Source organism: Pseudorca crassidens, chromosome 17 (assembly GCF_039906515.1).
Source record: "Pseudorca crassidens isolate mPseCra1 chromosome 17, mPseCra1.hap1, whole genome shotgun sequence".
Classification (NCBI taxonomy): Eukaryota; Metazoa; Chordata; class Mammalia; order Artiodactyla; family Delphinidae; genus Pseudorca; species Pseudorca crassidens.
Window position 1 is genome coordinate 80,604,470 of NC_090312.1, and position 14,702 is coordinate 80,619,171.

The following is a 14,702-nucleotide window of genomic DNA, read 5'->3' on the forward strand; positions in this document are numbered from 1 at the left end:
GTTTCAGGTGCACAGCAAAGCGACCCGGCCATACGTGTACATGTATCCACTCTCCCCCAAACTCCCCTCGCATCCAGGCTGCCACATAACACTGAGCAGAGTTCCCTGGGCTCTACAGTAGGTCCTTGTTGGGTATGCATTTTAAATATAGCCGTGTGTACATGCCAATCCCCAACTTGGGGAGCTTTTTAATCGCTCGTACCAGGGCCTCCTGCCAAGCCGGCAATTCTGACTTAATAATCCCGGGTGCAGCTTGGGCATCGCAATGTTTAAACATCCCCTGGTGATTCTCCTGCTCGGAATCCAGGTGCGCGATGGGACCCCGCGACAGAATCTCCAGCTCCTGCACGCGGCTGCCTGGGGAAAAAAAAAGAGCGCGTGCCCACACGGCGGGCGGGGTCCCCGGGCGCCCCACCCCCGCGCGGGCGTGGCCGTCCCGCCCTTGGACTTTGTCTCTGGCGGCGCGGGGGTAAACCCGGAACCTCGCGAGGCTGAGAACCAGTGACGCGAGGCCCGTGGCGGAGCAGGCCGGCCACTCGGTCGCAGCGAGGGCAGCGCATCCCGGGTGAGTAGCCGAGGCCCGCTGGCGGCGTTAAGGTCAAGGCGGGGCGGGGGCTCGAGACGGCGCAGCCCGGGAGCCTGGGCGGCGGGGACGAGCGCGGGGGAGCGCCGCGAGCCCCCGAGGAGTGAGCTGGTGGCCTCCCGCCCCATCCCGGAGCAGCGCGGGGTTGATCCCTGGTCGCCTCGTCACCTTCGGGGCATTCTGACCAGGTGCCCTGCTCCCCGCTGCTCTGTGCATCTTCCTGCCCCTCCCCAGCCATCCTCCCGCATTCACCCCATTCCGTCCCCCGGCACCAGGGCCGACTTGCGGCCGCGCCCTGGCCGGGGAAGCGGAAGTCACCTGTTTAGGCTGCACCAAGTTAGCTCAGCTTTTGGACTAAGGGGGTAAAAGCCATGGGATGGAGACACCAAAGACGCCTTCAGCCTGATTAAATGTAATGCACATGCTCCCTGACTTGCTAAACTTTATACTAAAACAGAACCAGACGTTTGCCTGGGTACATCGTCTGCATGCTGTAACCCTCTTTCTTTGGTATAGCTGAGGATCCGAAGTTCACATTGCTAGCAGGAACACCAATCACAGCCCTAGCTATTATTTACTTTGCTCTCATGTGCCTGGCTTCCGCGTTATGGGGGGCGGGGGGTGGAGGGGTGCGTAACCTGGCGGGGGCTGAGATCCCACAGCACGCCCTCCTCTACCTCCTGGAGAGGGCTGCCCCCTTCTTTGTTTTTCCCCAGTCTGCTCAGAAGTTTCCTACGGGGTAGTAGTGACCATACTATCCTCCTTTCCTTAATACCTGTATTAACCTCATTTAACTTGCACACCTTCCCTATTTCATAAATGTTGGCATGTACCCGTAGAATCCCGCTATTTAGATGAGGAAACTGAGGCAGAAGAGATGCAACAGTTTTTAGCAAGGATGCTGAGAGGTCAGTGGCAGATCCCAAATTCCAACCCAAACCTTAATCTCTAGACCTCGCTACCTGTGCAGGTACCCAGCAGACACCCTAAACCCCAAATGACGGAGACCTCAGGATGCTAGGCTCTGGAGAACCTAGGAAGAATCTGCCAGGACAGGGATTAACAAGGGGCTTGTTTTAGGGCTTGCATCACGCCGGCACTGAGACAGCGGAACACCGAAGTCTAGAATCCGGTAACTTTCATGTCAGCCAGCACAGTGGTGAGGCTTCCGGCCACCCTTGTGGTGCTGGAGACACTGAGGAGAGAGGCATCTCACCAGGGCAGAGATTATGGGAGGCTGCCCACCCCTTCAGCCCCAGGGACCAGCATCTTACCTGCCCGGGCCGGTGCTCAGTAAACATGATAATGAACTCACCTGGCCTGCACGAACTAGCACAGGGACCCTGGCTAAACCACACACATACTCTTCTGGTCCTCAGTCCCATCTGTAGAATGAGCCAAGAAACAAGAATTTAAGTCACAATTTCCTCAGGGTCTGACCATGCTTCAAGCCGTCCCGTAGATGAATCTGTGAGCATTAGTCTGTCCCCAGCCAAGCTGCAAAGCAAGTGAAGAACCGCTTCACCTCACTAATGATGTCCATCCTCTGTCCTCATCCCTGCCTCTCAGGTGACCACTCCATTCAGGGAAGCCTTCCACCCACAGCAGTTTGCCCCTTCTCTCCTCATCCCGGAGGAAATAAGACCTTCCCTTCTTTCTCAGCTGGTTGGTAGTGAAGCATCTTATACACTCATTCTCACTAAAGTGTGAGTAACTGATAGGATGGAAGCACTGAGCCTTGTATGCGTTTGTCAAAGGGAGGCCTTTTATTCATTCAGCAGACCTACTGAGTGCCTTCCTGTGGGTCTGAGAAACAAGGTAACATCGTAAAGCACTTACTGCTGGCCAGCACTGTGGTCACATGCACCGCAGACATTTTCATCCCATCTGCAAAACCACCCGAGGCCACAGGACCAGTAGAGGTGCGGAGACCGAGGCCCAGAGGGCCTTCGTGGGCCGCCCCAGGTTCCACAGCTAGGCAGGGGCAGGGCCCACCCATCTCCCACCGATATCCTACAATCACAGGGCCGAGTGGTAAGTGATCTGGCGTGCGGGCCTCAGAGCGTGGGGAAGGGGTACGGTGTGCTGACAGCAAGTCCGGGGGAAAGCTTTCGAACGTCTGGTTATTCCCCTCCTTACATTTTCCTCTTGAATCTCAGATTTTAAAGAACAACAGTGCAAATAAGAAAACAGTGCAAATAAGAAACCTAAACGGAGGTAAAAATAAAACCAAAAGGGAGCAGTTACGTCATAAACACCACATGGTCAAGGCTTTGCCCGTGAATAATCAGGACCTGTGATTATTATGAAGACAGGTTAACTATGAGAAACATTGAACTTCTTCTTTGGGTTAAATCTGGGCACGTGTACAGTTCCTGATTACTGAACATTTCTGTCCCGTATAATGCTTAGCAGGTGTGCGGATAGCGATGACCTTGCTGCTATGAAGGCAGGTTGGCCGAGATGGTCCCTGTGGGTTCCCTCCCCTTTCTAAGTTGAGAGTCTGCTGCCAGGAGAGATGTTTACATCACGCTTCTTGGTTTCTTTCACTGTTGCAGAAAGTGTGAGCTCCGTGGAGTAAGCAAGCTAGGAGGGAATGGATACCGAGGTCCTCACGTGAGTCTCTCTTGCTTTACAGGTGTCAGCCAGAACATGGCGCCCAACCTGAACTCAGTCAAGACGTTTTTCGTTTTCTTGGGAAAATCAGTGTTTGCCCTTCTGGAGGTTCTGGTTTTTGCCATAATCCCAAGGCCACAGAAGAATGTTGCTGGTGAAATCGTACTTATAACAGGCTCTGGGAGTGGACTTGGAAGGCTCTTAGCCCTCAAATTTGCCCGCCTGGGATCGGTGCTTGTTCTCTGGGATGTCAGCCAGGAGGGGAATGAGGAGACCTGCAAGATGGCTCAGGAAGCTGGAGCCACAGGGGTTTATGCGTATACCTGTGATTGCAGCCGGAAGGAGGAAGTGTATAGAGTGGCCGATCAGGTACATCTTGGGTGCTTGCTGTCTCCTACGGGTAGTGAGACCGCTACGTAAATTCTTTGACATCCGTCAGTTTCTTTGTCTGTTCGCCTTCCTCAGTGCTGATGTACCTCTCCCGCATCCCTTTACTTTAAAAAATATTGGAGAGTGGGAATTAGGATTTTGGAGTTCTCACTGTGTGCAATGCAATACACCGTGCTTAGCACCCTGTGTGAGTTATATCACAATCCTGTAAAGTCAGGCCTCTTATTATCTCCACATCACACATAAGAAAATGGAAACTTAGGGCAAGTGAGTCGCTTACCTGAGAAACACAGGTAATAAGTAGCAGAGCTACAGCTGGGACTTGAGTCTTCTAACTCTGAAGAATGCACTCTAACCAGCGCGTGTGCTGGCTGTGCTGGCCCCCATTACCGTGCGAGAGATGGGCCGTAGCACCCTTCTTTGAGGGTAAAGAAACTGAGAAACAGGGCTATTAAATAACCTGTTTGGGGTCACAGAGCTAGCATGGGACCAAGCCAGGATGTGAACCCATATCTAGCCTCATCGTAAGTCCAGCTGTCCCCCCTGCCCCCATCAGTGCTTTCCATTTACGTGTATTTCTCTTAAGTGGTCATATGAAAATCAGAATATTCATCCTAAAGACTCAACTGCAGCTGCTGCTCTGGCAGTGACACAGATGCACTTAGAAAGAACGCTTTCAGGAAACCCGAGCTCCGGTAGGCCAGCGGTACGGGCGTTCTTAGCTCATGGAGGCACGCACCTGTTTGGTGGCCTCCTCTTTTCCCTGAGAAGGATTTCAGGGAAATCCCGCTCACCGGCACGAGCGCTCCACACATCACTCTCTGCAGCTCTCAGAATTCCCCAGTTTAGCGAGAAGGAAGGAAGCAGACCGGCCTGCGGGAAGGTTCCTGCACAGCTTGTCGGCTCGAACCCGGATCCCCTTGCGGCTTCTCACCTCACTCCCTAGCGCAGATCCCTGGCCAGTGAGTTTCTTTTGTTTTAAGTTTGTCTTTACATTTTATACGTCCGTGACCACCACCGTCACCAGTCGCAGGCTGCCCAGCAGAGTCTGGGGATCCAGACCTAACAAACTGGCATGGGCTTGTGCAGGGACCACCCTTCAAAGCACAGGGGTGTTTGCTCTGGTCACCCTCACAGAGTAAGCTCTTTGCACTTGGAGTGCCAATCGCCCGGCACATTGACTTCCGCTGGCTATGACTGACGTCTCCAGCCACTCTTAAGCAGTGACTGGTTCATATTTAAACACAAAAGACCTTAAGATATTGATACTATAAAGCAACCATTTCCACTTCTTGTTCTTGATAGACGATAGGGACCAGAGATTTTTTTCCCATAAAAAGGAGTAAACAAGGGGCAAACTTTCAGATCCGGAAACTTCTCGATTGCATCCCCCCAGGCTGTGGATCTCATTGGCTGGTGGATACCCAGCACGTCAGCCTCCTTGCTGGGACCCGGGCCTTCTGCAACAGCAGATGGGGAAGGTGGCAGCATCCGCCTGGCTTCAGTAGTACCGCCTCCCTGTGCCCAGCTGCACCATTCTCATAGGCAGGTTCACCCCCATACGTGCACACCCACACGTGTGCACACAACACACAGAGCTAGAGATGTAAGTGGTGCTGCAACCAGTGGCGCCCTCTGATTTGCGGGGGACAGGGCCCCTGCTGTGCGACACATTACAGGAATGAAATTCAAAACACAAAGGCAGAGGGACAGCCGCATCCCCTGTCGTCAAGCCTAGAAAATCCTGTTGCTCATTTCTGACAAAGGGCCTGGGTCACATGCTGAAGGTCTGCTCTAAGGGGAAGGCTCCAGCGGCGCTCCCAGAATTTTTATTCCTGAAGGTTATTGACACCTACTCTGGCCAGTGTGACAGCAGCAGACGGGGCCCCCTCTGATCCTCCTTTCACAGATCTTACACCTGAAAGTCTGTGTTGGGGAGAAGGGAACCAGCCAGCTGGTGAGAACAGGACGGACGGGTTCTGAGCTCAACGGTGTGTTTCAACTATGCATGTGAATATCGTAAACCCTCCGTTTCCCCCCCCCGCCCCCATCGCTGTGCGGGCCAGGTCGTGATTTATGTGGCATGGCTGTCATGCCTGGTGTGCCACTGCATTAATTAAAATGGGGTGCTGCTTATACGTCATTTAGCATAGGACCACTGAGTATAAGAGCAGCTCTACCTGTAGAAGGAAGGTAGCATCGCAGTGTTGGAACCATCATAGGACGGGAGGAGCATGAGTAGAGAGGCATCAGACCTAGATTTCTGGTGCGCCATAAACTCTGCAAAGGAGATAAACATACTTTGTTTTTAGAGCGCATGAACTCAGTCTGAGTTAACAAGGACAGGAAGCATATAAAACTATGGGGAAGTGAACCTGGATGATGTAAGGAATTACAGGCATACCTCATTTCATTGCACTTCAAAGGTACTGTGTTTTTTTTTTCCATCTGAAGGTTTTTTAACAGATTGAAGGTTTGTGGCAGCCCTGCCTTGAGCAACAGTGTTGGCACCATCTTTCCAACATTTGCTCACTTCATGTCTCGGGGTCACATTTTGGTAATTCTCACAGTATTTCACACTTTTTCATCATTATTATGTCTGTTCTGGTAATCTGCAATCAGTGATCTTTGTTACTACGATAATTCACTGAAGGCTCAGATGATGGTTAGTATTTTTAGCAAAAAAAAAAAAATTTAATTAAGGCAACTTGTCTCTAAGACATAATGCTATTGCACACTTAATAGGCTACAGTATAGTGTAAACATAACTTGTATATGCACTGGGAAACCGAAAAATTCGTGTGACCCCGCTTTATTGTGGTATTTGCTTTTCTGCGGAGGTCTGGAACCGAACCCGAAGTATCTCCGAGGTCTGCCTGCACTGCACTGGTGATGCTGTTCTCCTTATTCAATTCAGGTTAAGAAAGAAGTTGGCGACGTTTCAATCCTCATCAACAATGCCGGAATCGTAACAGGCAAAAAGTTCCTCGACTGCCCGGATGAGCTCATGGAAAAGTCTTTCGATGTGAATTTCAAAGCACATTTATGGGTAATTATTTTTTCTTCTCATTATAAATATAAAGTTACTCTGTCATTTTACCTTTTTTTTTTTTTTGCGGTATGCGGGCCTCTCACTGCTGCGGCCCCTCCCGTTGCGGAGCACAGGCTCCAGAGGCGCAGGCTCAGCGGCCATGGCTCACGGGCCCAGCCGCTCCGCGGCATGTGGGATCTTCCCGAACCGGGGCACGAACCCGTGTCCCGTGCCTCAGCAAGCGGACTCTCAACCACTGCGCCACCAGGGAAGCCCCTACTCTGTCATCTTAAAGTGCCTTCCTCATGTTCTCTTACAGTAGTATTGGTCTCTAAATAAAGCACAGACTTCTTATTTCTAGCTTGAGCTGTCCTCTCCAGATCCAACTTAACCTACACCTCCCAGCGCCTCTGCTCAGAGAATCCTACAGAGACACAACTGTCCTCTCCTCCTGTCATAATCATGAACTGAAGGCCAACCTGTGTCAGGTACTATCCCAGGCACCTCATGAAGAAGCCTTAAAACAGCCCAGTGAGACAAGGGACCATAGAAGTTAAAAGTGACCGTGCTTAGACATGACCAGGTGACCTTATCGTTTGCCTAAGAGAGTTCCTGGCTAGAACTCTCTTGAAGTGAAAGGAGGCGTAATTAACAAGCAAGCATCAATCAGGTCTGTTCGGGGCAAACCAAGACGCATGGTCACCTTACTCGGTACCTAACCAGGGAAAGGAGAGTTCCCACCAGTCCCACCTGGTGACTAGGGGCCTTGAACATTGAGGCACAGCCCTGACTTCCAAGGCGACGTGCCCACATTCAGGCTGCGTCTTCCTGGCTTTTGCAAAGACCAGTCACGTCAGCTTCCCCAGCCACACACGTGCCCTCGTTCTGCCCCCGCACCCGGCTCTTGCCCACAGCCCGTCCCCCAGACCAGCTCTCTCCATCGGGGCGTGAGAGTTTGCCGGACATTTCAGAGACCCCCTCCTTTCTCCCCACGCCAACCTCAGGGGCTCCTGCCCAGCTCTCCTGTGAGAGCCTTCACATGCCATTTGGAGTTTGTAGGTTTTGTGTCCCCTGGTTTCACCAAAAATGTAACGCTGCTGGTGGTAGTTTCAGCGTTCCGTATAGTTTTGGGGAGAAAGATGGAAAGATTCCGAGCTAAGGGGCCACCGAGTTCCTTCAGGAACGACTGCACGGGATTGATGTTGTCTTGTTGCAAATGCCCCGCTCCTTCTCGAGACAGAGGTTAGAAGGTATAGTCAGCATGAATGTGAGGGCGTCGTCTCCTAAGTGTCCACCCCCGGGGCGTTGTGTTCCTTCCCCACCGCTGTCCGCATCCCCATCCTGGTCTCCTCTTTCTCTCTCCCCTGCTAGTTGCTCCTGAGCTGCTGGTGTTTCCCTGGCCCCTGTCATGCCCTTGAGTCCTCACACTCTGTACACTCTTCCCAGGTGGGTTCGCAAACGCCCTTTGAGCACCTGCCCGGAGTAGGCACGTGACTGCTGAGGGTCAGAGAGCTCGTGGTGACCGTGCTCCCAAGGGGCGTGTCCCACGGAGCAGTGATGCCCATCATCATGGACCATCGGAACTCAGGATGCCGTGGGTCACGCTGAGCTGTTGGTGCCTCTTTGACTTTCCACTTCTCTCTCTCTCTGTTAGTTTCTCTCTGAAACTCAGCGAGATGCAGACGAACAAAGGTTGTTTGACTTTTATTAGAGATCCCTTTTCTCATATTTATTCATATTATTCCTATTTGAAAATACAAATATAAATTTATTTCATATAAATATGCAACTATCCATGTTTGATTCATTATTCCTTTGTTGCAGCATACATGTCCCCAAATTTATTTCTCTTTTAGCTTTTTTTCCCAGGTCCCACAGGAAAGGTGAAGGTATTCTATATAATACATACTGAGACACCGTGTGTGTCTCCTCTGTCTAACAGATATTCTCCTTTATGACATGGAATAAAAATAAGAAACCATTATTCAGAGAAGTATAGATGAGTTTAAAAATAAAGTGATATTTTTAAACTGAAGCCAGCAGTCGCATGTCCTGTGAACAATGTTCAGAAAAATTTGAAATTCAGCTATAAGCCCAGGGAGGAAAAAAGGCACCATGAGTTGAAATAATCATATCCTTGAGTGTTCTTATTGGTTTGTGGGTCGTGGCTGCCACAACTAAGAGTTTCCTATACTGCTTCAATTATTGTCTTAATACTGTGTTTTTAAAAGTCAAACATGAGCAAAATATACGTCTGAATAAGTTATTTTTAATAATATTGGAATTGCCATCAGGAAAGCATCGATACAGGTTAAACCAGTTAAGATGGTTATTTCCCAGACGGTTAAGTTTGAATATCCCAGTGCCTTCAGGTATTTTTTTGAGCTTAATTTTTTTTTCAATCACAGTGATCTTATAAACATCTGAAAAAAATATAAAATGTGGCATCAAATGTTAAACATTTCACCTTGATCTTCTTAGACTTATAAAGCCTTTCTACCTGCGATGATCGCTAATGACCATGGACATTTGGTTTGCATTTCAAGTTCAGCTGGATTAATTGGAGTAAATGGACTGGCCGGTAAGAGAAATGTGATATTTCACAATTGCAAAGTTTCTTGTAACTTTAACTTGAGTAATAGCTCTGAATAATCAGCACTGACCTTATGCACTCATAATGAAGGATAATAGATGAAGAGGGATATTCAAGTAAGGTAAGTGGTTGAGAACTTCACGGTCCGGCCAAATCACCCAGCAGTTTATACGTACACGAAGTTGAACTGTGCACTTCGGAAGCATTAGGTCTTAGGCAATCCCTTGGGTTTAAAAAGAGAGAGACCCTACTGATAAATTTCTTACACAAGTGATCAGCATAGTCACCGTCCCCCAAAGCTCACCCGGCACTGTTATCAGGATGATACCAGGAGGACTCTCACCCCTCCTAAGTTTCCATTAAGTGATCTCCCCTAGCCGTGAGTTTAGAGAAAATGTCTTCACCCCAGGAAACCTAAAATTAACCTCTTTGCTTTTTCATTGGTTGGAGACTTGCAGGAACTTGTTGTGACTTCCATTTCCCTGGCAACTGACTTGACATTAGCGGTGGGGAGGGGACAAAGACGTACGCCAAGATCTTCGGTGAAGGCGGCCCACTGGGGAGCTGGTTCTAGGAGGAGCGGAAGTCCTGTCCCTCTTGGAGGCTCACCCACCGGAACCCTAACTGCAGCACTCAGTAGTGGACGGCCCAGCTGGCCGACTGGGCCCTGCCTAGTGCTTTGGAGCTGAGTAGTGTGGTGGAAGGTTCACAACACTAGTCTCAGCAAGTACGTCTCAGCTACGTGGATAGGTTTCCGGAACCACCCATCACCCAAAATATTAGCAGTCTGTACACATCTCCCTGTACCCTGGATTTCCCTTCCTCTGTCCTCCTTAGAATTCATCAGGTGTTATTATTACCTCTCTCGTACATCTGAGAAATCACGGGTCTTGAAATCATACAAGTGTATTTACAGCTCATCTTAATCCTTTTCTTGGACACAACATCTCTGTCTTCAGACGGACGTCTCTCCCACCCGTGCTCCCCTTAGGAACAAGTGTAAGCCTTTTGAGTTCCCACAGTGTGAGTGGTGGCTCCCCTGTGTCAGAACCTCAGATATGCTATTTAGAATGCAGATTCCCTGGCCCTGGGCCGTACCCACACCTCTTCATCTCGCGGGTCGAGGAGCTCAGAGAGCTGCATTTCTACCAAACGACTCAGATGATCCCAGAAGCGGCTCAGGACACCCCCCCCGGCCCCTTCTTCTGTTGGCTTTCCCACTGTCTTGGGCAGCAGCGGGCCCCCACCAGCCCACACCTGGCACCTGTAGCCTGGATCTTGCCAGCTGGAGGAGCTGCTTCCCACCGAAGCCAGGAGGTGTGCATCGTGTGAGGCAGAGGAAAGGATAAGTCCACCTAAACTCCTCTTCTCCCCACGTTTCCATTTAGTAAATTGAATATTCAGGTGTTTACTTGAAGTGAGCGTACCTGAGGACAGAGAGCTCAAAACTGACACAAATACCAGTTTCCCCTCCCCCTGCACTTGAAGATAACTTGAGCAGTTGAGGCGGAAGGGACAGAGTCCTTTGTTTTTTTTCTGGAAGTGGAAGAATTAGAGTTGGAAGAAAATTTGATCTGAGTATCATGGCCCACACTGATCTCCACTGCCCAGACTCCCACTTGACCTATTATTTTATTTCTCCTTTTGTGTGTCTTCCTGCCCCGACTGGGCTGCAGTTCTTTGGGACAGGGACAGGGACAGGACACACATCTTGTGCCGCGTGTCATGGCTGGCAGAGTGTCTGACCATCACTAACACGGGAGTAAAGGCCGGCTGTGTGACCCGCCCCTCAGGAGGCTCCCCGCAGCCCTGCTTCTCCGCGAATCCACGTGGTCATTGTAATCTGACCTTGAGGTGACCGTGGTCCTTCCCGCTCACTCCTGGCCCCTTCCAGGTGGAGCAGACCAAGATCATACAGAATAAGGACTCTGAAATTGCCGTCCCATTCTCTGCTGATATTCATGTTACGAGGAAACCTTAATGTAATGACATTTAAAAACTTTACGCTATACGTTAGCATCGTTTGTCTTTTTTCAGATTATTGTGCAAGTAAATTTGCAGCCTTTGGATTTGCTGAATCGGTATTTATGGAAACATTTGCCAAGAAACAAAACGGGATCAAAACCACTATTGTGTGCCCATTTTTTATAAACACTGGAATGTTTGACGGCTGTACTACTGGGTAAGCATGTCCTCTGATTTCAAAGAAACTATGTTTTGAAAAATGATGAGCCATCCATTTTATTTTGTTCTATCTGTTTTCTAAAGTTGTTTAAAAAGATTTTTCCAGCATGCAGCCTGATTTATAAATGGTTTCAGAATTTCCTTCCTCAAATGCAGTTGTGTTTAAGATACTGGGTTTAATAAGCAATGGGTTATCAAGGCTGTATCCAAGTTGCAGCCACCCTGTGGCCCAGACCTCCTCCCCCATCTCCTCGGCACTCCCATCGCACCCCCTTTCTGCCACCTGACTCCATCCTGCCTTCTCCCTGATTCCACAGAAGGACCAGAAATTGTTGAAGGGGCATAAATACCCAGTCTGCACTCATGAGATGACAGGCAGGTAGTTTTCTTTTCTTTCTTTTTTTGTTATTTTTGTTAAATATTCATTTATTTATGTATTTGGCTGCGCAGGGTCTTAGTTGCGGCGCGCATGTGGGATCTAGTTCCCTGATCAGGGATCAAACCTGGGCCCCCTGCATTGGGAGCGTGGAGTCTTAACCACCGGACTCCCAGGGAAGTCCCAGCAGTGATTTCTCAAAGACTCGCTTTACAACATTTAGACCATTCATTTAATACGGTTTCACATATGTGCATATTGTAACATCAGTGTATTAATTAGAATCATTTTCCATTTCGAATCCTAGTTATGCTATTATTTGCCAGGTAGGTAATAAGGAAGTAAGTATAGAAAAAGATCAAATCTGGCAGGGAAAGAAGCAAATAAATGATAATGTCTTACAACTGTTTTATCCTATTTTTAAGAATTGCTTTTATTAATTTCTTAATATACGGCTTTTTTTTTTTTTTTTGACCCCCTAGCTGTCCTTCTCTGTTACCGATTCTGGAACCAGAATATGCAGTCAGGAAGATAGTAGATGCTATCCTGCAAGAAAAATCGTACTTATATATGCCAAGGTTTATATACTTCATAGTGTTTTTAAAAAGGTAACAGTATCTGCTTCTATTACTTCTGTAATGTGTCAATCGTATCAACAAATGACTCCAGGTCCTACAGAGGGGAGCCACTTAAAAACTACCTGTTAAATGAATGGATTTTGATCCCTCGATTGTTCCCATTTGCTGACACAATCTCAAATTTGCATACTTGCGGTGCTTCCCATGAGTCAGAAAATGGAGGTTACGTTTACTTTCATAGGCTGTTAGTTCTGGGCCCAGTTGGGGAGCTATCTGCATAGGTCCTGAGAAGGCTTTGGAAACCTGAAGAAGTTCAGTGACAGGGAACCACATCACACACTCCTTCAAATATCTATTCAATCATCAGTAGAGTGGCTAGTGTGTGTGCCGTGCTCTGTTGGCCATCCCAGGATCTGGGTTACAGCAAAGAACAAGAGAGACAAGAGTCCCTGCTCTCACTGGAGATTCTCTTCTCGGGGGGCTGGTGGAGGGAACAAACAAACAAGAAAGTAAAGTAAAAGAAAGATATTCTGGGTGGTCCTCAGTGCTATGAAGGAAATACAAAGCAGGAGAAGGTGATCCCAGAGCAAGAGGTGGAAGAGAGCACGGCAGGACTGAATTGTCAGTAAGGTCCGCACGGGCGTCTCATGGAGAAGGGTAACATTTGACCAGAGGCCAGAAGCCGGGGAGGGCAGGAGCCACCTGGATATCTTGGGCTGCCCTCGGAGGGGCCCTTTTCTTCACCTCACTCCCAGGACAAGTCTCCGGTTTGTTTGCTGTGCCTCTCCTCGCCCTGCTGTGTGAACATCTGGATGGACGGGGTCAGAGTGTCAGGAGGGGTGAGCAGGGTGGAGAAGATGAACAGTCTTAGTTGGGTCACGCCAAAGCTCGGAGGAGCTATTGCATCTAATCCTCCCAGTGGTCCCAGAAAGAAAGAGCGATGACCTCTTTTGACAGTGGAAGGAACTGAGTCTCCAGAGGCCAGTGACACTGCGGGTGACAGAGCTGGGATGCAAGCCAGGCTCACGACTCCACAGGACTTCACGGCTTCCTGTCCATCGTTACAGAGTGTAGTGAGGCCCTGGAGGCTGAATAGTGTAAATAAAGCAAGGAGAGATCCAGAGACCCTGGGCCAGTGTCCTCCCACGTGGTGGACAAGCCCCGAGTGACCATGAGGCAGGGACATTCAGGTGGGCGTGTGTGAATGACTTCTGCAACAAGTCAGTGGCCCTGCTTTTCAGCGGAGCCAGTAAAGATGCTTTCGTGAATTATAACCGGGAAAGTTCACTCTTGTGTTCTCTTTAGTTTCTTGCCCCTCAAGCTTGGAATGCTTTTGGCTGAGTATATGGGTGTCTTTAATGCAATGGATGGCTTCTGTGGCCATAAGAAGAAAGACTAAAGACCAACTCTGGCTGATGTCACCTGATACCCAAAGCTACGCAATGTCTGTTTCAATGAAGAAGTGTTTGTCCGACCGAATGTATCTGGAAACCACAAGTTCTTCGTCTGCTGTCCGGACTAGTATTTTCAACCAATGCCTTTGAAAATAATGTTGCGTACTGCTTTTCTGTTGAGTTTTTTAAATTAAAAACAAACAAACAAAAAAAAACCAGCCCATTTTTGTCATTTGCTTGCAACAGATGTGAAAGTGAGATAATCCTCTCTCTCGTGAACTGCCTTTCGCTTTGGTCTTTGGGGAGGTGGCTCAAATGGGGCTGGCTGTGGCTGAGCCCGCGCTGGGCAGCGGAGATGAGGGCTGATGGGTGAGTGCTGAACTGGGTGCCCTCTCTCCAGAGGACACAGAGCTCTGGATTCCCCCTTGCCCTGCTCTCAGCCCTGGCCTTGTTGAAACTGTGCCGCCTGGTGTAGAAAGGCCAGCCTCCCATGTCCCCCTCTGCACAGTAGCCACACAAATGCTTGCTTCTAGCCCTGGGTATCCTGGTGAGGGTGCACCAGGGCCACTGTGTCAGGGAGCCTTCCTGCACATTCCCTGGGTGACCCGAGGGGCAGTGATTCTAGACCACACTCTAAATAGGGTCACATTTCTTTCCTAGAAGAGATTCAAGAATGGTTGCTTCTTACCCTGAAGAAATGATATTCTACTGAGTTAGATGACCTGTTCCCTATTAAGCCAGAAATCATATTCATGTGGGTAATTTCAAGTGCTTCATTTAGTATTTCAAGTTGGGGTCGTTGTGAGGTATTTTTATCACAGAATGAAAAATTTTATCCATTTGCATTCCTCAGGGCTGCCTTCATTTCAGATCTATTGTATGCTTACAGTTTAATCAACTGGCCAACTGTTTTCACGCTTTGGAGATTAACTATAAAAGCACGATTAAGAGAAACAC

General features: G+C 49.1%; 1 protein-coding gene across 1 annotated transcript; it reads left to right on the forward strand.

Annotated features, from left to right (window-relative positions):
• Nucleotides 1–420: 420 nt before the first annotated feature.
• Nucleotides 421–13,960, forward strand: LOC137210427 (epidermal retinol dehydrogenase 2). Its single transcript, XM_067712292.1, has 7 exons — nucleotides 421–565; nucleotides 3,222–3,568; nucleotides 6,507–6,638; nucleotides 9,102–9,201; nucleotides 11,251–11,395; nucleotides 12,256–12,381; nucleotides 13,657–13,960. The coding sequence occupies exons 2-7, from the start codon at nucleotides 3,236–3,238 to the stop codon at nucleotides 13,748–13,750; spliced, it is 930 nt and encodes a 309-aa protein (XP_067568393.1). The 5' UTR covers nucleotides 421–565; nucleotides 3,222–3,235; the 3' UTR covers nucleotides 13,751–13,960.
• Nucleotides 13,961–14,702: the final 742 nt, after the last annotated feature.